Source organism: Anser anser, assembly GCF_964211835.1.
Source record: "Anser anser genome assembly, chromosome: 2".
Classification (NCBI taxonomy): domain Eukaryota; kingdom Metazoa; phylum Chordata; class Aves; order Anseriformes; family Anatidae; genus Anser; species Anser anser.
In genome coordinates this window covers 14,746,946-14,770,047 of record NC_139721.1, presented here as the reverse complement: position 1 = coordinate 14,770,047, position 23,102 = coordinate 14,746,946, and the positions used below count along the sequence as shown (strand labels likewise).

Sequence of the window (23,102 nt, the reverse complement as noted above, 5' to 3'; positions counted from 1 at the left end):
GAGAGCACAGCATCTCTCTGCTACCACGGAATGAGTCACACGACTATCGTCTGTCAAAACCGTAATGGGAACTGTGGCTCCAACTGCGGAGGGACAGTGGGAAACTGCATACTAGCAGTGACCCCTGAAGAAAAAAAACACACCTTTGCACGCCTGCTTATAATGTTAATAGCACTTAAGCAGTCAAACCACGGTGCACACTAGTTTTTCTCCAGTATTAACTACTGTGCCATCCAACACAAAGTCGTTTGTCACCAGCATTGGTTTAACAGCTGCAGAAATATAATTAGTCCTTCCATCTCTGTCCCACTGGGTACCAGTCACTGCTTCGGTGGTCTCTTTGGATATGTTTCTGTCCTCTGCTGGACAGAGGTCAAGTTTTCCAGAAGCTAGTTGCTTGTATAAATTACAGTGCACATATTTTACATCTCATTGTGATGCTTCCTTTTGCAAGCATCCGCTTCTTTGCAAATGTTCCATTTCCAAGCCGTTTTTGTGCAAGCCCCAGGAGAAACCATCAGACGAGCATGCTGAAAATTCATCCATAGGCATCATTAATGCACATCTGGCTGATGAAGATGTACAGTTTATATGAACTGCAATTTGGAAAGCCTCCTTGTCCAAACAGCTAGTCCCACAAGACACCATTTGCTCAGGAAAAATAGGACTGGGGGAATATGCTGAATGTCCAGCACAAGAAGTCACACACAGCCAACAGCTACTCTGGGGCAAAAAAGAAAAATTTGACACTGTTGTGTTTGAATAATTTGCACTGTCAGCGTTTGGAGCACCGATACAGCTGGAGGCTGTGAGAGAGGAGCTGGATAGTGAGCGACCGAAGAAGATACCAGCTAGTGGGCTTGGGTCTAAGGGCACCATGCCGAGATCATGTTGGGACTCTCAGATGTCTCTTCAGAGACAAGCAACTGGGTGGTTGCAAAAGCAAGAAGATGGTAAGAATGAGACTGCTGAATTGGGATACCCTGGGGAAAAAATAATAAATAAGTAAATAAATAAATAAATAAATAAATGTATCAGGCACTTCCTTTAATTTCTTCCTTTATTCTTCTGTCACAGTTATACTGAGAGTGCAGACTACCAGCCATAATGGGCCACCGTGTGAAACATGGGGAAAGATATTTCAACAATCTTCACGCCAAAACAGGGAAGATGAAACAAGTTCTACGGTGTTTAAAGGAGCAACATTTCTGAGACGAAGGTCAGAAAGAAAACTTTGGAGAGATAGAGAACATACCTGCCATGCTCAAGAAATGGAACTGCAGGACCCACTGCAAAAGGACAACAAAAAAACAAGCTACTGCATGCTTTAAGCCCCCCAAATGTACACTGAACTATCACACTTCACCTGATTTAGCCATCAGGCGACAAAGCTTGCAAAGTTTACTGTGTTCTCATATTATGGGAAATGGATGTGACCGAGTTATGCAGGCAATGCGGGTCCTGACAGTATCTATACTGTAAGGGAACCTCACAGAGCCATTCTGAAATTCAGAGTTTTACAAATCACTTCGTTAACTCTGTGAACACGCAGAGGCTGGGCTATGGCAAACCACTTAAGTTGGTTACCACTTGCATTAAACCCAGGAGCCACGACGCTTACCCTGCATCTTTCAGCCTTAGCAGAAGGTGCCACCAACATATAGCAAACACAGACAAGCTTGCACAGGGGATATGCAGAGAATGAAGGAGAAAAGAAGCAATAAGGGAGGCTTCCACATTGATCTCTTGCGGTTCTTTTCCTGCCTGCAGCAGAGGCTGTGTGACAGAAGCACGTAATGGCAGGGTGGTTATAATTGCTCCATTGACAGCTTGCCCTCCGTCCAGAAAACTGCTGTACACAGCCTCTGCTGAGCAAAGGCCTGGAGTACTGACCTGTGCTCTGAAGCCTGGGGCTCCCATCTGATTTAATTTATCCCATCCTACCTAGCCGTGCTGTGGATAGTCTTGCTTTCCTGTAAATTGCTGCCTTCACAGATCATGGAGATACTTGTTTGGGTGGGGAAACCAACACTGGCAAAACAAAACAAAACAAAACAAAACAAAACAAAACAAAACAAAACCCACAGGCACAAAAAGCAAATCCCCGCTCCACCTCGCCTAATCACAGTCCTTAAATGTTTCCTTTGGCCTATAAACGCGATCTTTGTTGAATTAAACCCCACCCAGTTTTACCATCTGTGTTGGCCACAAACACGCTAAAGAAGTTACGTGCGGTGCTGCTCTCTGTCACAGCCTGGTAACAGCAAAATCGTGCCTTGCCTGCTTATTGTTGGCAAAGGTTCCAGAAAGTCCTATTATTTCTCCTTGAATCCGCACATAAACACTGACTGGGACAGGACTGAGAATGAAAGTCCTTTCCTGGTTAACACATTTCCCCCAGGCCCATCTGTCACCCTCAAAGCAGCATCGAAGCGCGGCTGCTAAGAAATACTGCGAGGGGACCTGGGAGGGAGCGTGCTCTTCTTTAGTCAAGGAAAACAGATGATGGTCCAGGAATTCCACCAGTTCTGTTTATTTTTAAATAGAATGATTCAAATTGCCTTGCAGGCACTGAGTTACAGAAAATTGTTTGAAAGAAAACAACAGTTTTCCTCTTGCCTCACTACTGAGGATTTTTGCTTTCTTGACAGAACAGAGCCATGAAAACTTTGGAGCTGCTCACAGTTTGAGTTGGAACCTCTTAAAATATAAAAAATATAAAATCATAAGCCATTATTATTGTGAACATGACACTGACCTCGTTACTCTTTAAAGAGTTCTAATTACAAATTTAGTTTAAAACTCTTTTGACCAGATTACATGTAGACGTATGTTCTTTGTTATTTTATTTTATTTTTTTGGTAGCTTCTCTACAACCCCGTGTAGGAAGAAAGAAGACAGGGATTTGACACTGTGTCATGTTTGGCAGGGGCTGCGGCATCCTAAGACACTGGTTGAACTGATGCCATGGAAATTGAAGTGGATGTGAAAGATGGACGGCCTGATCTGGACACCTTCCAGATGAAAGCACTTGGACCAAACTGAAGACAGACAAGGCAGCTTAACCCATTTATTTTAGAAAGCAAAATATTTATTCATCTTCTTCTCATCCAAACAAGAAAACGTTCCTTATCTGAAAGGAGGAGATTCCTTTGTCTGGGAGTGAAAAATCAGACTTAGATAGTTCCACAAATTGGCACCGGAGAACGTGAGGCCTCCTAGCAACGTTCTCCAGCACCCTCCGCATGCAGACTTGGCTCTGCATTTCCCCTGCCTACTGCAAGCGGCAGTCACACACTTCGGTATATGACAGTATCTGGAGTCTGTGTCTGGCAGCCCTGAATAGTAGGTGGTCTGAATCGCTCGCTGCTCTCGGGAACTTAAGATGCCATCGGATTTGGAGCAGCAAGTTAAGCAGTGTGAACAGAGCTCTTGGGCATACAATCAAAAGAAGAAAACATTATCCTTTGTGCTCAGCTCTTGAACAGTTCTTGCATCATTTCCTTAATGTACAGTAAACTGAGATGCAAGCCCTCACATAAGCCCTTAGAAACTCTCTGGGGGCTGCTTTTCCCAAGCGTTGTCTAGCCAGACACAGTGGGATATTCTTTTCCTGTCTGAAAATATCTCCCTCTTATTTTTATGAGCAATTTTTTTTCAATCAGTTCAAGAAACCACTTTTGTATTTTTGATGTTCAGATTTTGTTAAAATACTTTGTAATTATTTACAATGTGCTTTGGCTAAAGGAGCATGCTGTAAAGAGCATTTAGCCAGCAAAAAGCTTCAGTGTGGGGAACAGAGCGGTGTTTCTCCTCATTAACCTGTTTCTGGGGAAAAAAAATGCCTTCTGCAGCAAAATGCCTCTGACGGCAAGTTTGTACGGTTCTGAGTGTTCCTTGACTGCTTTCTTCTTTAACAAAAGGTGTATATTATGAGTCAATTCTTTTTTTTTTTTTAAACTGCATTACAAATGCAATGCATTTCGTACAAAAGATCATTCATAACATCAGTTTTAATACAGCACAACTACAATAAATGCCCTCTTCCGCATTTTCAGGCACTTATTGTCAAAACCACTCCGAGTTTTAGGTAAGACCTCAATTGCAAAAAGAGATACTTTGACACCAATTTTGCTTATGAAGAAATTTGCTTTTTATTATAAAGACAGACAATAAGCAGTAGGTACTGTATAGTCTATTCATACCTATCAGTCCTCACAACCCCTTCCCTGTTTCTTTTATAGGGTGTTTCTTTTTCCTTGCACAGAAAGCATTGTCTGTTCTTTGAAACTGTACCAACTATGCTAGTGTAGCATAAGCAGAGAAGGTAGACAACACAGAAGTGTTTTATAGCCATATAAATACTGGGATAGGGGAAGGCCTCTATCCTATTTTGTTTCTCTGTTAACAAGAGTACCAATTCAAGATGTAGTGGTATGCCTATAGACGTATAAAATTAATGTAGGTGTGTCTATGTCCAGATATACCATCTATAAACACACAACTGATAATTTATCAGTGTGACCTATCAAAACGGTATGAGCAAACCCTTGCCAGCATTAGCTACAGGGGTAGCCTGCTACGGAGAAAGGCTTAGAGAAAGAGAGCTGGGGCTGGTCAGCCTGAAGAAGAGAAGGCTCTGGGGTGACCTCATTGCAACCTTTTACTACTAGAAGGGGACTGATAAAAAAATGGGGAGAAACTCTTTGCTCAATCAGATAATGACAGGATGATGGGGGATGGTTTTAAACTAAAAGAGGGGAGATTTAGATTAGAGGTTAGGAGGAAATTCTTCACTCAGAGGGTGGGATGAGGTAACGTCTGTGGTTGCTGTCTACCTAGATTTTAGTAGCGTTTGATGCTGGACGAGGCTCAGGACAGTCCTCATTGCTCTCTACAACTGCCTGAAAGGAAGGTGTGGGGAGCTGGGGGTCAGCCTCTTCTCACAGGTAACCAGTGATAGGACCAGAGGGAATGGCCTCAAGTTGCACCAGGGGAGGTTCAGGTTGGAAATGAGGAGACATTTCTTCTCAGAAAGAGCAGTCAGGCATTGGGACGGGTTGCCCAGGGAGGTGGTGGAGTCACCGTCCCTGGGGGTGTTCAGGGAAAGGTTGGACGTGGTGCTTGGGGACATGGTTCAGTGGGTGGCATTGGTGGTAGGGGGGTGGTTGGACCAGGTGATCTTGAATGTTTCTTCCGACCTGAATGATGCTGTGATTCTCTGAGGCCCTGGCACAGGCTGCCCAGAGAAGCTGTGGATGCCCCATCCCTGGAGGTGCTCAAGGCCAGGCTGGATGGGGCCTTGGGCAACCTGGTCTGGTGGGAGGTGTCCCTGCCCATGGCAGGGGGCTGGAACTGGGTGATCTGTGAGGTCCCTTCCAATTCGAGCCATTTTATGACTAAGGTGCTAAGCGTGGAAGTGCTAAAGCTCTGACCCAACCCCAAAAACTGAGCTGTGAGGCTCCAGGAGGGCACGCCTGGGTTCTAATTCATCCGTAAAATCCAGAAAACACAAAAACTGCCCCCAAAACCACGACAAGCGCCCACGCCGCCCCCGAGCCGAGCCGAGCCGAGCCCCACCCGGGGCCCCCTCGGGGCCCCCTCAGCGCCCCCTCAGCGCCCCCTCAGCGCCCCCTCAGCCCAACGGCCGCCACCCGCCCCTCGCCCCGCCCCCCTCCCCCTTTTGTATTTCGTCACTTCCTCCGCGCTTCCGGGTGCCGCCGAGCGCTTCCGCCCGCGCGTTGCCAGGGCAACGCGGCCTCGGCGGGCCCCGCGGTGTGTGGGGCCTGTCCGCGGGCGGGGCGGCGGGGGGGGGGCTCCGAGGCTTGTTATGACAGGATCAATTAATAATTTAATCATTCCGTCTTAATTTTAAACAGTGGGAGCGGTCCGCCGGCGGAGATGTCAACTCCGCCTCTGGCCGGGGCGGCGATGCCCCCCGGGGCCTTCTCCGGGGCGCAGGCCCAGGCGGCGCGGGAGGTGAACACGGCGTCGCTGTGCCGCATCGGGCAGGAGACGGTGCAGGACATCGTGTTCCGAACCATGGAGATCTTCCAGCTCCTCAGGAACATGCAGGTCAGGCAGCTGCTGCCGGGGTCGCTTGGTTTAGCGGTCCTCAGTTCCCTTCCTAGTGTTTTCACTACCAAGTGTGTCTGCTTGGGGATAGTTAAGGGTATTTACATGCATGACTAGATCATAGGGGGGTCTAGGTTGGACATGAGGAGACATTTCTCCTCAGAAAAAGCAGTCAGGCACTGGGACGGGTTGCCTAGGGAGGTGGTGGAGTCACCGTCCCTGGGGGCGTTCAAGGAAAGGTTGGACGTGGTGCTTAGGGACATGGTTTAGTGGGTGGCATTGGTGGTAGTGGGGTGGTTGGACCAGATGGTCTTGGAGGGCTTTTCCAGCCCTAATGATTCTAAAGTCATAGTGCTTTGAAAAGAGAGTGGTGGTTGGAGCAGTGTGTGCTGCTGTATATTGAGGGAACATGGAGAATGTTCAGAAATGACAAATTGTTATTTTTGCCCACTGTAAATGTGCTCTAAATACACTTGATATTCATGTTTTCCTTTAAGAATAGTGAAGTGTATTTATATGCCATTTACTTTTCTGTGTTTTTATTAACCTCTGGGGAGTAATTTTAGAGGAATTGTCATTGATCAGTGATTTCATTCTTCTATAATGTTTTCCACCAAAACTTTGTGACGTTTTTCATGTTGTTAAAGTGGACAAAATCCTTGTTGTAGTTACTTACTGAGAAAACGTACAAACCTGGGTCACGTTTCTCTGCTGAGAGCAGAAGTGCTCGCACTCAGCCTCAAAGATAAACATGCAACTGATCCCCCCTGTTCCCTATGTATTTTCATGTCTTTGGAAGTTTCCTTTTGTAATTATTTTAGGTACAGATACGTTATTTGCTAACTTTGAATTTGCTTTGATTGTCTGAACTGTGACCAGACGTTGAATCGTTTCTTGACGCAGAGTATAATACTCAGGTAACAGCAATGCTTAAGCATTTTGAAGGCGTTCATTGAAAGTTCCAGAGGGACTGACAGTGACCAACATGTAGAATACGTGAAGCTCTTTGAGAGTAGTGATTTGGTACGTGAGATGTGCAGAGAAAATACAGAATTGTACCAAAAAACAAGAGAAATGTCAGTGATTTTTATGAGAATAGTGTGATTATCTTATTTTAAAATGTACAAAAAAATCCTCAAATTTATTTTTAGGTTATTTAACTCCTATGAGAGAAATATTTTTAATGTTTTTGGGTTTTGTTTCCTTTAAGTTACCAAATGGTGTTACTTATCACACTGGAACGTATCAAGACAGACTGGGAAAGCTGCAGGAACACCTCCGCCAGCTATCGATACTCTTCAGAAAACTGAGATTAGTCTATGACAAATGCAATGAGAACTGTGCTGGGCTTGATCCTGTTCCCATCGAAGTAAGTAGCCGTCTATATGTACAAATAACAACTCAGAATCACCGCGCTGTGTTTAGCATATCATCCCTTCTCAGGGGTTGCATCAGGCTTGGAGCAAACAGGTTTTAAGTGAGACTGGAATACTTCTGTGGGCTGAATCCTGTTTATTGTTAGGAGCTGTTTGAAAGATGGCGATGTTAGTGTGCAAGTTTCACCAATTCTTACCACCTGGAAGAGGTTCAATTTTGAAATCAAACTTCATTTAAATTTGTAGCCTTTTTCCTCCTTTTTCCTCAGGCCTCTTTTCTGATTCACTGATATTTTTCCCCTAGGAAAAAGGGTCTTTTTTTTTTTTTTAAGAGGTTGGTTTAGTCTGCTTTAAGCCCTCACCTTCTTGCCTGGTGGCCTGAGTTATGAGGGTTATTATTCCCTTGCTCTGCCCATCAGCCTGTGCCTTCATAGTTTCCTCACTTAGCTATCCTTAACCTTCTGAGCCAATGTGAACCAAATCTGAAAGTGCAGTGGTGGTGGGAAAGGTAACAGCAGAATACTTAAGTAGGATTGGCCAAAGGTTTTTCGTAATAAAAATGCTTTATCTAGTAAAATCAAAATTTATTTTCCCCCCTCATAAGTCGTTTATGATTCTTTGTAATACTCTTAAGCCTGTTTTATGTTATGATTTGAATTCTTACAGCTCTTTATCAGCCAAAACTGATGATCTTTAATTACTGACCTCTGGATTTAGAGGCTACTGTATCGACTTCTGATTGCCCACTGAGTATCAACCATTTAAATGTAAAGTTTTATATTTGAGTTCCTTCACTGCATAGGAATAAAGAAATGGAGTCCATTCTTTGCAGACCGTTCTAGACCAGTAATGTCCTTCATGTCCTTCTGTCAGCGGTCACTCCTGTGCGTTTCAGAGAAACTATGGGGGAGCCTTACAACAACTGAGGGAGTGAGATAACTTGTCCTTAAAAAAAACCAACAAAAACAAACACTTTATTCATGGTTTGTTAGAGTTGGCTTGTGTGCAAAAGCTTAATAGCTGTATCCCCTTTAGAGGTTTTCAATCTGTCTTATTTTCACGTACAGTTGAGGAGGTTGCTCTTTTCCTCTTTTATATTATAAGGTCTCAGTGATAACCTTATGCACAGCAGAGTTTTTATATCAACAGTTGGACGACTTCTTTTTCCTTTTATCTGCTTGGTCTTTGCTGCTCTGAAGTTAATGCCCAATTCCTCATGTTTTATGAGTTAGGGTGAATGAAAGTGTCACATCGTTTATCTTGATCTGATTTCTTAAATTCCTATTTCGGCTTTTAAGTGATAGTCTCAATCATATTGTTTAATGACTGACATTCTAACCTTATCTTTGAAGAATATCAACAAATCTCTTCTTTAATCAGTCAAATTATTTAATGGCTTTTCCCTTTCACTTAACTGATTCCTGACTCACTAGTGGAATAGATGTATGCTGTTCTTCCTTTTTTTTTTTTCCAGTTATTAACCTTCGTGTGATACTGCAATGAACAAGACAATTATTCTGTGGCTCCCTGTCTAATTCTTTAGCAATCGGTGTCTGACAATACTTATGTGCAATGCCTTTGTTACTGATCTTTTTGTCTTGTAGTTTTGAACTTTTGTTTAACTTTTGTTGCTTATGAAAGGGTGTAACATATATGTCCATATTTCCTCAACCTGTCTTCTTCCCTTAAATTTCCAACATATCTCTGCATATTCTGGAACACAGGCAGGCAGTGACAGGGCAAGGGGGAAGAGTTGTAAACTGAAAGAGGGTAGATTTAGATTAGGTATAAAGCAGAAATTCTTCACTCAGAGGGTGGTGAGGCACTGGCACAGGCTGCCCAGAGAAGCTGTGGGTGCCCCATCCCTGGAGGTGTTCAAGGCCAGGCTGGATGGGGCTTTGGGCAACCTGGGCTGGTGGGAGGTGTCCCTGCCCATGGCAGGGGGTTGGAACTGGGTGATCTTTAAGGTCCCTTCCTACCCAAGCTGTTCTATGATACGCGGCTAATCAGTGTCAGTGTTTGTCACTGCACTTCTTCCTGAGTAGTCTATAGTAACTGCAAAATCAGGTATCTGCTTCAACAATTGGTGTCAGGTATATTAATGTAACTCCTATTTGCTGTGCAATAGCAGGCGTATATTTTTAGCTGCGCGTTATCCGTTTTATTGCAGATGGTGTGCAGGAGTTTGCTAGTTTGCTGTTTAATGCAGAGATCCCAAGGCAAGCCCTCTGAATGTCCAGGCTATAAAACTTAGTTTTACGTTACACCTTTCATAACCTACATGAGGTATCTCCACGTAGAGTTGAGAAACTACCTAAAACGTTTTGTTGTTTTCTCTCTCTTATTTCCTATTTGCATCTTGTTTATGGCAAGAAATTCTGTCCTTACATTCTGTCAATAAAATCAGTGCCTATTAATATTCCTTAGTCTATTAATATTGATATTAAAATGTTATATTTCTTTCATTACTACATGCTATTAGTTTAATAGGTATTCTTATTGACTTCCTTTTAACCAATGTAACAAGTTACAAGATGATTGTGAAGCAGATCTTGTTACAAAATTCCCTCTCTAGAGAGAACTGCTTTATTTGTGTATTAATTGTAGTTCTTTGTTTGAATTCCTAGCTTTTCTGATAGATGGGAGGTTTTTAGGGGATAACATTCCATCTACTCTGGATGTATGTTATTTTTCCATAAGTGAGAGAAGGAGCTTTTTCCAGGAGTACATACTGGCTACACTACGTTTGCTTTATAGTATGGAGATGCAACAAGTTGTGAGCCTTTACTAATTTTTCATGGCCAAGCTTAGGTATGGTACTTTTTGTCCATTTTGAGAAGCTTCATGAGAATGGTCTGATAAAAGCTTGTGTAGAAGAGAATTCAATTTTCAGTGAGTTACACACAGTTACAGCACATCAGAATGCTGAAGGACGCAGCTGAAGGCTTCATAATATTACACCTCAACTTAAGCAACAAGTTAACGTGTATTTGATGAGCGACACGTCCCCTGGCTTTTGGGCTAATGTCTTCTTGCTCATTTGCATGAATTACTTGTCTTTCATTTGTCTGTGATACATACGTATATTAACAAGGGTATAATTTTGCTATCAGTTTTAGCTTCTCGCAGTTCAGGATGGAAAAATAGACTGTTAGACTGTAGACTTTGAGTATGTATGTTATATATAAAACGTTACAGCTTATAATTATTTTTTGAATAAGATGTTAGCTTGCGAATGTTTTGAGACAAAGCGTGTATTTGTTTTCTATCTAGTACATTTACTGATCCTTCAGTTTTGTTGTTGTTATGGAAAGGAACGTACATTAGTATTCATTTAAAAATTCTTTATCAAAGGTTGGCTTTGTAGAACCTTATAAAAAAAGACAGTGTGTTACATGCCTGAGGAGATCCCAGTGGAAAATCCTTATGGAGAAACTCCTATTAGGTAACTGTGGGTCTGGTTTCAAGAATAGCCAAACAGACACCCACTAAAATAGTAAGTGATAATTAGGGTATTAACCAAGTAGCTAATCTGCATGTGTAAAGCCAGTCATAAATTATGTTTAGTGCATCACTGAAATAATTGACAAAAATGGTAAGTTCACCATTGTGTTATTTCATGATGTGGAACAGTAAATTTTAAAAACAAAGTCTATAGAGTTCAAGAATACAAGTATTACTTGTGATAAACATCTTAAAAAGCTAATACTGGGTTGTGCCTGCACTTGTGAGATGGCTTAGGTCTAGGCCTTTGGTTTGGAGGTGATGAAGGAAGGCTTTCTCCACTCCTTTCTTTTCAGGAAGTTTGAGCCTTTGGAGAAAATATTAGTAATTTATACATCTCCTGTTTTCATTTTTTTTCTCTTCCTTTTCCCCTCCCTCTTTTTTTTTTTTTAAAGCTGATGTTTCTTGTCTTCTCAGCAACTTATTCCGTATGTTGAAGAAGATGGCTCCAAGCACGATGATCGTGGTGCCGCTAGTCAGCTTCGTTTTGCTAGTGAAGAGAGAAGGGAAATCATGGAAGTAAATAAGGTAAGAAAGTTTTAAATTGACTTACATAAAACAGAAAATGTTGCTTGGATTTCTAGCCTGCTGCACCGAAGGCTGTATGTGTGATGACTACCATCAAACTTCTTGCATGTAACTTTCAGAATTGCCGCTAGTAAACAAATTCTTCTGGATGTAGCTCTTGCTGTAGATTTTAGATACCATAACAGTTTTAACCTGTGGCTCTTTTTAATATATATTCTTCTGAAATGGTATATTGAGTTTATGGTTAGCCCACTAGATGTTGGTAGTACAGATCAAAGAATGGTTTGGGTTGGAAGGGACCTGAAAGACCATCTGCTTCCAACCCCCCTGCCATGGGCAGGAACACCTCCCACCAGACCAGGCTGCCCAAAGCCCCATCCAGCCTGGCCTTGAGCACCTCCAGGGATGGGGCAGCCTGTGCCAGGGCCTCACCACCCTCATGGAGTTAGAGTTAAGGTGCCTGTTGAACTTACTTCACTCCAAAACTTTTATTGTGCAAGTACATAAAAAATGAGTATTAAACATCAGGTATGTAAATATTACAATATGTATTGGTAGAGAATTTTCAGGGTTACTTTCTATATTTTGTCAGTTCAGGAAAGAACGTTTCTTTTGTTAAGTACAGCATTCATAGAATCTTGACACATTCAGAAAAAATGTGCCACATGTGATAAAGATGCTGTTAAATTTTTATTTCGAGTGGCAGTACGCATTTGAGTACAATTACTAAAGATGAATTCAAATCTAAAAATAAATATTCTATAGTAAATGCTAATATAATATTGAGATTAAAAATAAGTAGTATTACCAGACCACAATATTGAGCAGTGTTCCTTCAGTCTGTAAAGTACAAAGACAGGATTTTCTAAATATTTGTGTAGCTGTAATATCTGTAAATTCTTGTTAAAAGGCAGGCATAATCTACCAAAACAACAGAAGAAAGGAAGTGAATGTCTAAAATAAATCTTCTTGCAGAGAATAATTGGTGGATTTTTGTCTTTTTAAATATTTCCAATATTTTCATTTGTCTTCAACAATTAGAGATGTACCAATTTTTTTAAAACCTATTTAGAAAAATTCATGCATATGGTACAAGCAAAAACGGGGACTGTGAATGTAGAGAAAAGCAGTTGTCAGCTTCACTGTTGTATTCTTTCTGCTGCATGCTGATGTAGCAGGGTTGTATATATTATATTGTATGTAATGTTATACTGTGAATTTATGCACATTTATTTGCAATATTTAAGTGCTAATAAGTTTAACTGTCCATATTTGCTGTGTTTTTGATAGTTTTATGACATGTTTTTGCCCTTGTTGTTGTACTTGTATGCTAATGTGTTTTTAAACCTCCTTGGTGTGATCTTGTGAAGAGAATTTCATAAATGTTTATGATGAGCCTTAAATCTTGAAAAGGTTGGTGGGGTTACAGGAGCATTAGTAGCAAATCAGCGATTAAGGATGTATTCAAACAGGCACTTAAATCTGGTCTGAAATCCTCTATTTACACTTAAATGCCTAACACCAGATTTTCAACAGTAAATTTTCAGAAGTTAGTTGAACTTTCTGTAGTGTTTTTGTGGACAAATACTTACTATGTACTGCAACAGAAATTTAAACTGCTTCTTTTTGAAACTGCACTGATTTCACTGTTTTTCTTTTTCCGTTCTTTTGTGTTTCTCCAATTTCCAAGACCAAATTTTAATCCATTACAGAACAGGAAGTGCTTTACTTTTCATGACTAGAAAGGAAACAATTCATACTTTTGCAAAGAAAATGTGGTAGAATCAGGTTAATTGATCTAATTTCTGTCACTGGCTGCTGGACTTAACAGCCCTCTCTGTTTCTTAACAGGCAGGCACTCCTGACAGCTTTTCAGTCCTCTGCAATATGTAACGTCCATCTCCAGCTCAGTTTTGCTTAATTTCTTTCAGCAAAATTTCAGTAATATAAAATGTTGATGAAAATGCTGTGACAGGGAAATCAGTGTGACAGGTGAAGAAGCTTTTTATATTCTTCACCTATTGTCTTCTCCCTGCAGCTGCTTGTCCCGCTCTTAGCTCACCCTGGTTGCTGTGATGGGCAGTTACCTTTTCAGTCTTTCATGCTACTGGTATCAAAAAAGCATTATTGCCTAACCCATCTGAATTCTTGGACCTTCCGTGCATGGGTCACTTAATTTTGTCCTCCTTGCTTTGACTTCCCAGCAAGTCTGATCTCTTTGGTGGCCCTGTGTGTATATGAAAGACACTCCCCTGCAGTTGGAAGCACAAAGGAAACGAGTAGATCATATAAAACCTCGTGGCTCATGTATTCTCACACAAAGACGTGCCTCCTTCCAGGAACCACTGACTTGAAACGTAACAGCTCTGCTTTGCTCCAGCAGTTGTCCAGAGGAGGTGGGGGGACCATCGTGTGCTTCCTTCACTTCCTCCCTCTTGGGGCAGAAGAACCTGTTGATGCAGCAGTACTTTCAAATACTGCAGTAGCTTCTGATATCAGCTTACTGTATAGTGACATCTTATTTATTCAGCTGCATTAGGCTTACATTTTAGGTCAGAAAGTTTAATGCTCTGGCCTTGGCTACGAAGTCCCTGTCCGTTAATTAAAAACATAGATTAGTTTACAAGGTAATGAATTTCTGTCCTAGCAATTCAATAATATCCAGCAACCATAACTTTAAATGGAGCCTATTAGGCTTAAATCAAAAGGGACTTTTGCCATACAAGCAGTTACTAAACAGAACGCTTGTAAGTATGCACCGCTATTAGAAGGAAAAAAACAACACAAAACCAAAGCAAAACAAAAAGCTGTTTAGTCAGCACTAACTAGCTCTACCTTTTGTGTGAAACAATTCTCTCCTGTTCTTCCCAAAATTGTTGCTTATTCCTTTTATTGGTATTTGCTTTCTAGAGCTGTAAATTGGTGAGATGTTTCACTCTTTTTCTGTAATAAATAATTTACTGTTCCGGAATCAGTTTAGTTGTTGCATCGGTCTACTAATCCAAGTCCTGCAAGTTATTATTGAAGGTGATTATTATTTGCAACAATTGGCAGCTGTTACAAAAATGTACTCAATTGTCTTCATATCTGTAGATAATCTTCTGCCTACAGGTGTCTAACCGTACAAGTACGGCATCATCTGTAATATTTTCAAGATGTCAGGCTCAGGTCTTGTAGTACATTTAGCAGGACTTAAGACAGAAAATCAAATCTCAAAGTGAGAATGCTGTAATCTGTGTTGCTACATTTTCTTTACTGTTTGTGTTTAGAAATAAAGCAAATACAGGTCTGTTTTTTTCAGATGCTGCAGGTCTGGTTTCAAATGAGTACATAGGAAAACCATTGCATAATTAGTAGTCTCAATACATTTGTCTGAAAATGAAAAGATGTGAAAATACTGCTGACACGTTGCAGGTAGCCCTCCTGAAAATAATTGCATCTGATACCCTTAATGAATCTTTGCTAAGTGGTTAACAGTGATCTTGCTAAGAGGGGAAGAGACAATTTACAGGCTTCTGAGTTAAGTTGTTATGAATTTACCTGGGGGCTTTTTTGGTAACAAAACCATTGTGCACTGGAGCTGATGTTGTTTTGTGAGGTAGTCCTTAAAATAACAGCAATTTGCAACTAGGCTTTCTTCTCAGGGAAGAACTTTGCCTGAAAACTACTTTTTTTTTTTCTTAATGCTGCGAACTTGCATTCTTTTAAAGCTATCCATCACCGTATTTGCATGTATTTTTAATTTGTTTTGTATTTGTAGAATTTTTTTCACCCCAAATACAAATGCACACCAAGGAACCCTTCAGCGAGAGAGGAAGAATTGTTTACTTGGGCACCTTCTCAGCACATTAATCTGCACAGTGCACAGTTCTTTGCCAGTTTGGGCACCTGAACTGGCTGTCTGCAACGACAGCCCTAGAAGAATTTAGGCTCAGTGGGAGGTCTGGAGATTGCCTGAATCACATTCAGCGTGTCAGAAAGTTTCAAAAGGATCCTCAGGCCCTTTTCTGCAAAGCTGTTTGTATTCAGTCAGCCCTCACCCTGTACTGTTGTTGCAGGAGTTTATTCTGTCTCAGGTGTGGGGTGTTGCCACTTGCTTTTGTTGAAGTTCCTGAGATAGGCATCAGCCTGCCTCTCCCACCTGCTGAGCTCCCTCTGAATTGGACATCCTAGCACTGAGCATATTGGCCGCTTCCCCCAGTTTGGTATTGCCCCCAAACTTGATACGGTGATTAGGTCATTAAGTGTGAATAGGTCATTAACGAGAGTGTTAGGAGTACTGGCCCTACTGTCAATCCTGAGAGACACCAGGAGTAACTGACTGCCACTTGGACGTAACACTGCTGATTGCAGCACTTAGGAGTTCAGTAGTCTTGGTGGAAAACTGGCCACCTTATAAACTACCTACCCAAACCACATCTCACCAACTTGGCCACAACGATACTACGAGAGACTGTGTGTCAAAAGCCTTACCGATGTCTAAGCAAAGAAAATTTCCTGCTCTCCCCTTCGCCTCGTAAAATTAGATAAAATAAAATTAGAAGAATCCCGGTTTATCCATATTTATCCATAGTCTTCCTGTGACTTACTTTGATGTCTGTAAGTAGGCATTACACATCCGTGTGGTTTTTTGTGTTAAGAATGGAAATGTAACACCAAGGAATGTGGTGGAGAAGCACCGTAAAATGGATAATTCCATGAAAAGTTACATCGCTTACAGGTAAGCGTAAGGAAATAAGGCCTCAGACTTCATTGCTGAATGATGAATAATTACTGAAAAAGAAACATTTGACTAGTTTAATGAACACTCATTCTTCTTTGAGCAACACAGCAGTGGAAACATGAAATTGCTGCCTGGCTCAATGTGCGTAAAGTACTGAGCATGTAGTGGAGCACAGGCTGTCACTGGTGCCTCTGCTTTTTTCAGGAAGGTGAGCAGTTTCCTTCCACCTGTATGGCTTGGAAACTCAAATCTCAGAAAACTCAATCTCTCATTTCTGTAAGGATAAAACAGCTGTCTATGAAGAACCTATGATCAGGAAAAGCCGTAGTTAATGAACAATGAATATATTCAATTGTCCAGCGGTTACTGTTTCAGTGATTAATATTTTTTTAACCACTTAAAAAATATATAAGTAGCTGGATGTGTGAAATTTGAATGGAAAGCATGCCTTGGTATACATTCAGTAGCCATGATTTAGAATGTCACCTGGCAGCTGTAAGAGAGTTTGAGCAAAGTACTGATGCATTTTTCTCTATCATTTTTTTCTGTTCTGTGCACGTAACATTGCAAGTCTTCTGACTATAAAACTGAGGAAAAAAAAAGGTTTTCCCACCTCCTCACTTCAGAGATTGCACTATGAAGGAGTCATTTAAAAAAAGAACAGTATAAATTGCCAGGGCAGGCAGTACTTGTTCTCACCTATCATAAACATTGCTTCTGTAAAAATTTCTTCTTTTTGACTTGCGTGAAAAAGCAGAGGCTGTTGTCATCTTGATAAGACTTTCAACAATCACTTCATACAGTAATTTAATGGTCAGAAGTAGTGGAATACTCATGAAAAAGAAGAGGATACAAGTTCTCCAAATAGTAGGGTGGTATTCAACAAAGCAAACAGTTATTTTTAAATCTCTGAGATTTATGCAAGTAAAGATACTACTATGATTAACATCTAATGCTCTGTTAAGTTGGATGCACTGCTGGACTTTACTGTTGCAGGTCTTGACCAGAGCAGGTATAAACTATAGCTGGCACAGTATTCAGAAGAATTATTCTTTTTTTTTTTTTTTTTGGGTTAAGCAGAAGAGGTATCTTTAAAACACAGGCACATACCTTTGATATATTTTTACAAGCATCAGCTGGAATGTAATCTGACTCTTCCACAGTTTACACTATTGTCTTTGCTTGAAGAAGAGAATTTTAACAAATAGATTGAGTGCAGAATGACTCATGGTGATGTTTAGGTTTTAAAATCTGAAAGATAACTGAGCTTAATACGAGGAGAGAGATGGATCAGTGCGCAAAGGGAAGTTTTGATACATGTCTGATAGAAGGCTGTGGATTAGTCTAGACAGCACTGATTTCAAATGAAATGAAAGTGGACCAAAAATGAATTTAAGTCAAAAATTGATTTCAAAGTTGAAATTACTATGTCCTTCTGAATCCAAATCTGTATGAAACATGTCAAGTTGTTTATTGCGAGTTTCTCAAAAGATGGGTATTGTCTGGATGTGTGTTATGGTTCTCCCTCTTTGTTTCACTTACTGCTTTTTGTGCTTACGTATGTGTTTTTGCAATTGTCCTACCTGACCTAAACCTACTAAGGTCTGTTCGGTTGCTGAAGAGTGCAGTCCTTTCTAAGTGGCAATAATATTTGCAGCACCAGTCAAAGTGGAGGGGTAATCACATTGAAAATTAATATCACCACAGAAAACCTCTCAGGACTGATCAGGGAGATCACCTTCATGATAGGCAACAACAGAATCATAGAACAGCCCAAGTTGGAAGGGACCCATGAGGATCATTGAGTCCAACTCCTGGCTCCACACAGGACCACCCAAAAATCAGACCCTGTGTCTGAGAGCGTTGTCCAAACACTTCTTGAACTCCGGAAGGCTCAGTGCCGTGACCACTGCCCTGGGGAGCCTGTCCCAGTGCCCGACCACCTTTTAGTGAAGAACCTTCTCTTAACATCCAGCCTGAAACTTGCCTGTCAGATACAAGGTGAATTTAGATCAGTGAAACTCATTATAAACTGCCTCATACATTTCTTCTATACCGTCTTAAAACAGATGCAGACAGAAGCTGCAGTATGTATGTAGGATGAAGTGCCTTTTCTTCTTTCATACAGCCATTAATTCTGAGAAGTGGTCCAGAGTTCAACTAAGTCATTTCAGGAGAAGGAGGAAAGAGTGGGAGACAACTTGCAAGCAATCTGTTGAAATAAAAATTTGTCACCACCGCAGAAGCTTCTTACAGAACTTGACTGTTTCCCAAGAGGGCCATTTTGAACTTGCCTGTTCCCCAAGAAGGCCATTCCACCTCTCTTCCCAAGGCTAATTTGAGATGTTCTTATTGATTCAGCAAAACCTGAAGCAGAGGCCAGCACTGCCAGTGGCACAGAAGCTATCAATTTTGTAGCAGTTTGTGGTGGGGACCATGGTCTGTCAAAGACTGGTAACAAAGATCACTACGTGCATTTCAGCTAGGATACCATGCTCTTTCCTCCTCCCCATTTATTCTTTCTTCAGTCTTGCAGTCCAGACGTGGTGCTTCGTCTTAGATTTTTTTTTTCCTGTCTCTGGAAAAAGTAGAATAGAAGAGCTAAGAAAATAAAGCACCAAAGAAAAGGATCTAAAATTATCTTCAGATAGGGTGAAATTGTATACTACTTCTCTTTACAGACTCTTTGAAAACAAATGAAATCCAATGTGAAGTTTCCCTTGTCTAGCATGGAGCAAAGATCAAGTAATTTACTATTTCATAAGAGTTGCAGAAGAAATGAAAATAATTGTCTTCCAGAATGAGTCTTTTGGGCGTAACTTCTGTAAAGTTCATATGAGCATATCTACATAAAAATAGGTAAGAGTACAATTAGAAAGGGAGGGAGAGAGAACACAGTCTGCAATACCGAAGGTTAATGGTGGTTCTTTCTACCTGCAACTTGAATAATCATCGCTGATTGTTCAGCCTTCATTTGTATTGATGAAGGCTTTGAAAAATAGTGAAATGACATGCCCTCAGTATCGGTGAGTGGCAGCTTGCATTAAACTAGTAGTTTTGATGCAACATTCGCTGATTTCTCTGAAACTGAATGTTAAGGATGGCAAACAGAAATATCTTAAAATGTCACGGGTATGAAAGTGCTTGTTTATGTCATCCCTCTTGCGCTTTCTGAAGCATCGAGATGTTATGTCATTGGTTTTGGAGGGAGACAAAATTCTGTCATTTGAATGTTGTCATAGCTACGTGCTTCTCAGTTGTCTTCTTGTCTTTAGGAGTTGGATCTGTGCTGTGTGTAGTGAAGTCTTGAATTAGCAACTGGAAAAGAAGGATTAGATAAATGCACGGTTACCTTTAAAATAGTTCTTAGTCTGTCAAATGCTTGGTTAGAACTCCCAAATTAGTGCACGTGAACTGACCTACATCTGTCTTACCTGCTTCTCAGGAGTCTGAAATTAAGTGTAGTCTCTATTTGCTTCCAGGGAATGTGTTCACCAAAGTCTGTGTTCAGGGATGTTTCTCTTCCTTGATTACTGTATTACTGAAGACCATTTTTACAGGTCTGAAGTGAATAGGCTTCCTTTTTTTTTTTTTTCTCTCCGGACTTCTTTTCCATCTGACTACCCTGGCATCCCAAAAATATTGGTGTGTTGTTCACATCAAAATTCAGGACTCTGATTTTCAGCATACTGCTTTTTTTGTTACTTTTTTATCACGGTTACAGTTACTTTGGTTACGTTACTGATCTGAGTTATTCTTTTAATGTACTGCCATTTGTGTAGTGCAGAAGAACAAAGTTCTGTCAAACCTGAAACATTTTGAATGGTAGCAAGTCTTCCCTGTGCTTTGGCTTTACTTGCAACTCTGGACTTCCCTTATGAATAAGTAGTTTGATCTCTGATGTGAGAAGGCTGACATCTTATCAAATTTGAATGAAATGAAGGGCCTAGGTTTGTTGTTAACAATACACATAACTTAGTTCTTGACAGCTTTGATTTGAGCAGGAAAACGAATAAATCAGACAATAAATATGTGTATTATAGTGGAACATGAAAGGTAAGGGAGATTCTGCAGTGGCTTAATGCGTTGATCTTTCTTCTGTAGAGACATAATTTTTGCGTTCTGGTTACTCACCCAAATAAAGGTGAGTTTGCTGTTCTGTCAAATGCTTTTTGTTTCCAAAAGCAAGTACCCAGTTCTAAAGAATTCAGCATACGTGGGAGGACAGGATTGCTTAGCACATCAGGATTGACCCACACAGGCAGAAGGGCTAGAAAAGCTTGATTGGCTCTCTCTCTACTTTGTGCTTTCTTCAGACTTTGACTGTTAATACCTCACTTTTCTGAGCACCCAACTTATACAACATATATTAACATAAATTTTCCTGTTCCCTGACCTCTTTTGGTCTGAATTTTCAATTCCTTCTCCCTACATAAAGTGCTGCCTTTTGGACTTTGGTAAGAGAGGGCCAATCCCCCCAAGCTTGCACTTGTTGAAGGGATCAAGTGTTTTGATGCTAAGACTGCTGTGAAAAGAATCAGCATTCCCTCTCTAGCAAAGGTCATTAGTCTTGCTTTTATTTTGAGATGGTACTTTAAAGATAATGTATTATCCCACTAATGTTACCTTCAGACAGCTGGGAAAAAAGATACATGTAGCATTTCGTAACACTTTTTTTGTATTTCCGAGTGTACTATTGCAACTAATCACAAAAATTTTCTCATAAAATCTTCCCACAGAAACTGAAACAGAAGAATCAGCAGCTGAAGCAGATCATGGATCAGTTACGGAATCTCATTTGGGACATAAATGCCATGTTGGCAATGCGAAACTGAACAAAGAAAATGGAACTTTGTAATTGGAAAAGATACAAATTTGTTTGGATATGCTTAATTTTGTTTTAAGATTTTTTTTTCCTACAACCATATTGAAGCAATATTTGAAACATCTTCAGTATTAAAATGTTTTTTCTGTGATAAATGGTGTTGGCGTTGTTTTTACAAAAGATTCATGTTACAGCTTGTACCTGAGTGATTCGCTTAGGGTGAATATAATAAATTTTGTAATTTATGGTAATAATTTGGATTGCTATGCAAGTTGGGACTATATAAATGAAGTGTTTCAGGATTTTTTTATAATACACTGAAATACACTGCTTTTAAAATCTGCATGCTGCTCTGCAGTGCAAACCACATCTATAGAGAGGAAAAGTTGCAATGGAGAAAAGTAGCTCCAGTAAGCTACAGGACTGAAATAAATGATCAAATATTAGGATGGCCTATGTTTTCCTGTTGTAGGAACAGAAACTATAGGCTACTGTGCCTCTTAAGTTCATTTTATCCCATAGCCTATTACTGCATGCTTGCGGTATTAGGTAAATTGGAGCAAAATTCAAAAGCTACGTAAAACTACCCCTATCTTCTCATGGATATAGTAAGTCATTTTAAATGAAGATTGTATATATTCTCAAACCTTAATTTCTTCTGTAACTATAGGTTACCATTTCTTGAGTACTGCTCCTGACATTGTCAGGTCTAATATTCATATAGCATCCTGTGTGGTTAGAATACGTTTGTTTACTGAATTACACTGAGAAAAGATTTCATTAATCCTTTTCCTATGCCTTCCAGTCCCAAAAACCATTGACATGTACGAGCAGTTCATTATCTTGAATTAGTCATCAGCCTTCATCTTTCTTTGTACTGCCTCTGGTATTCCTCACGGTTTCTATTAGTCTAGAATATATTCTTAATTTTTATTATCCATAGATTCTGCAAGTGGGCTATGTATCTCTTTTTAAGGATAAATAAATATCTAAAATAATACTGTTTCAATACAAATCCTTAGAACTCTTGATTGTTAATATTTGTCACGTTGAAAACTAACCATTCTTGTGACTTGCCTCTTATATTTTATTTTTGAACTCTCATTCCATGCCCACTTAGATTCCTTAATAGTTTTCTTTGGAAGATTTGCTCAGAACCTTCTAAAGAGTCCAGTTAAGTGTTAACCTTTTGCGAGATATATGGGGTTTTGGTACTGAATTCTCATTGACTAGAGATGCATGGTTTTAAAAATTTTAGACTGGTTTGTTGTTCTAGTGGTCTTTTGTTTTTATTTTGCTTTTTAATAATTTTGACCCATTTGCCTACTCCTTGAGGTAAAAATCACTGGTAGGTAATCAGCTATTAATAGGTCTGATCACCTGGTTAACAATGTGTGACTTTTTCCTGACGTTAGGTACAATGTAGTTGTCTTTTATTTTTCTTTTTGAAGGCTTTAGATCTAAAAGATGGATGGATACATACTTAGAAAACCTCTTGGTTAGTTAACCTGGTGTTGAATGTAATAGATACCTGTGACAATTTCTAGATCTAACTAGGTCTCAAAACACCTAACAAGTAAGGTGTGTCACTTTTCTTCCACCTTACAAATGGAAGGCTTGTTAGCCTACTCAGTGGCAAAGCCAGCAGCAGAACTGTTCATTTGCCATTTAGAGATTGTCCACTACAGCACTGCTGTTAATCAGGAATGATGGCTGATTTCTTCATCCGTGAGAGTCATTGTTATTTCATAGGTAGAGACAAAATTGATTAATTTTTTGAAGAAAGCCTTTAAAAATGAGATGAAGGTTGCTAATAGAGATTTTTTGGTTTTGTTTGCTTACAACGTAGGCATGTCTTTGTATTTGCAAGGTACAGTGTCAGCTTTCTATTTAGTGTACACATAAGCATGCATCCAGCCTAAGAAATATTTCAGGTGGATTTTGGAATGGAACCAATATTTTAATTGTGAGGTAAAATTCTCAGTACTTAGCGTTTTCTTATAGTTTTGGAATAATTATGGAAAATGGAGATCAGTCTGTCCCTTCCTCTACTGCCTGTTTAATATCCACG

The 23,102-nt window shown here is 40.2% G+C and overlaps 1 protein-coding gene and 1 long non-coding RNA gene across 4 annotated transcripts in view; both read left to right on the top strand.

Moving 5' to 3' along the window:
- Nucleotides 1-23,102, top strand: part of LOC310894109 — a 397,944-nt gene that overhangs the window by 141,487 nt on the left and 233,355 nt on the right. The gene's annotated exons all lie outside the window — the stretch shown is intronic.
- On the top strand, nucleotides 5,698-21,186 carry MED30 (mediator complex subunit 30). Of its 3 annotated transcripts, none has more exons than XM_083824109.1 (5): nucleotides 5,698-5,775; nucleotides 5,880-6,075; nucleotides 7,286-7,444; nucleotides 11,373-11,483; nucleotides 20,946-21,186. In XM_083824109.1, the coding sequence occupies exons 2-5, from the start codon at nucleotides 5,902-5,904 to the stop codon at nucleotides 21,039-21,041; spliced, it is 540 nt and encodes a 179-aa protein (XP_083680235.1). In that variant the 5' UTR covers nucleotides 5,698-5,775; nucleotides 5,880-5,901; the 3' UTR covers nucleotides 21,042-21,186. The 3 variants fall into 3 exon arrangements, with proteins under 3 accessions (XP_083680235.1, XP_083680237.1, XP_083680236.1); XM_083824111.1 differs by lacking the exon at nucleotides 20,946-21,186 and adding an exon at nucleotides 13,688-20,938; XM_083824110.1 differs by lacking the exon at nucleotides 20,946-21,186 and adding an exon at nucleotides 13,335-13,630.

What these genes read in the sequence shown, in the direction of transcription:
- MED30 (XM_083824109.1), top strand. Translation starts at nt 5,902, where the DNA reads ATGTCAACTCCGCCTCTGGCCGGGGCGGCGATGCCCCCCGGGGCCTTC. An exon ending in AGCTCCTCAGGAACATGCAG is followed by an intron (nt 6,076 to 7,285) that starts GTCAGGCAGCTG and finishes GTTTCCTTTAAG; the next exon opens with TTACCAAATGGTGTTACTTA. An exon ending in TTGATCCTGTTCCCATCGAA is followed by an intron (nt 7,445 to 11,372) that starts GTAAGTAGCCGT and finishes TTGTCTTCTCAG; the next exon opens with CAACTTATTCCGTATGTTGA.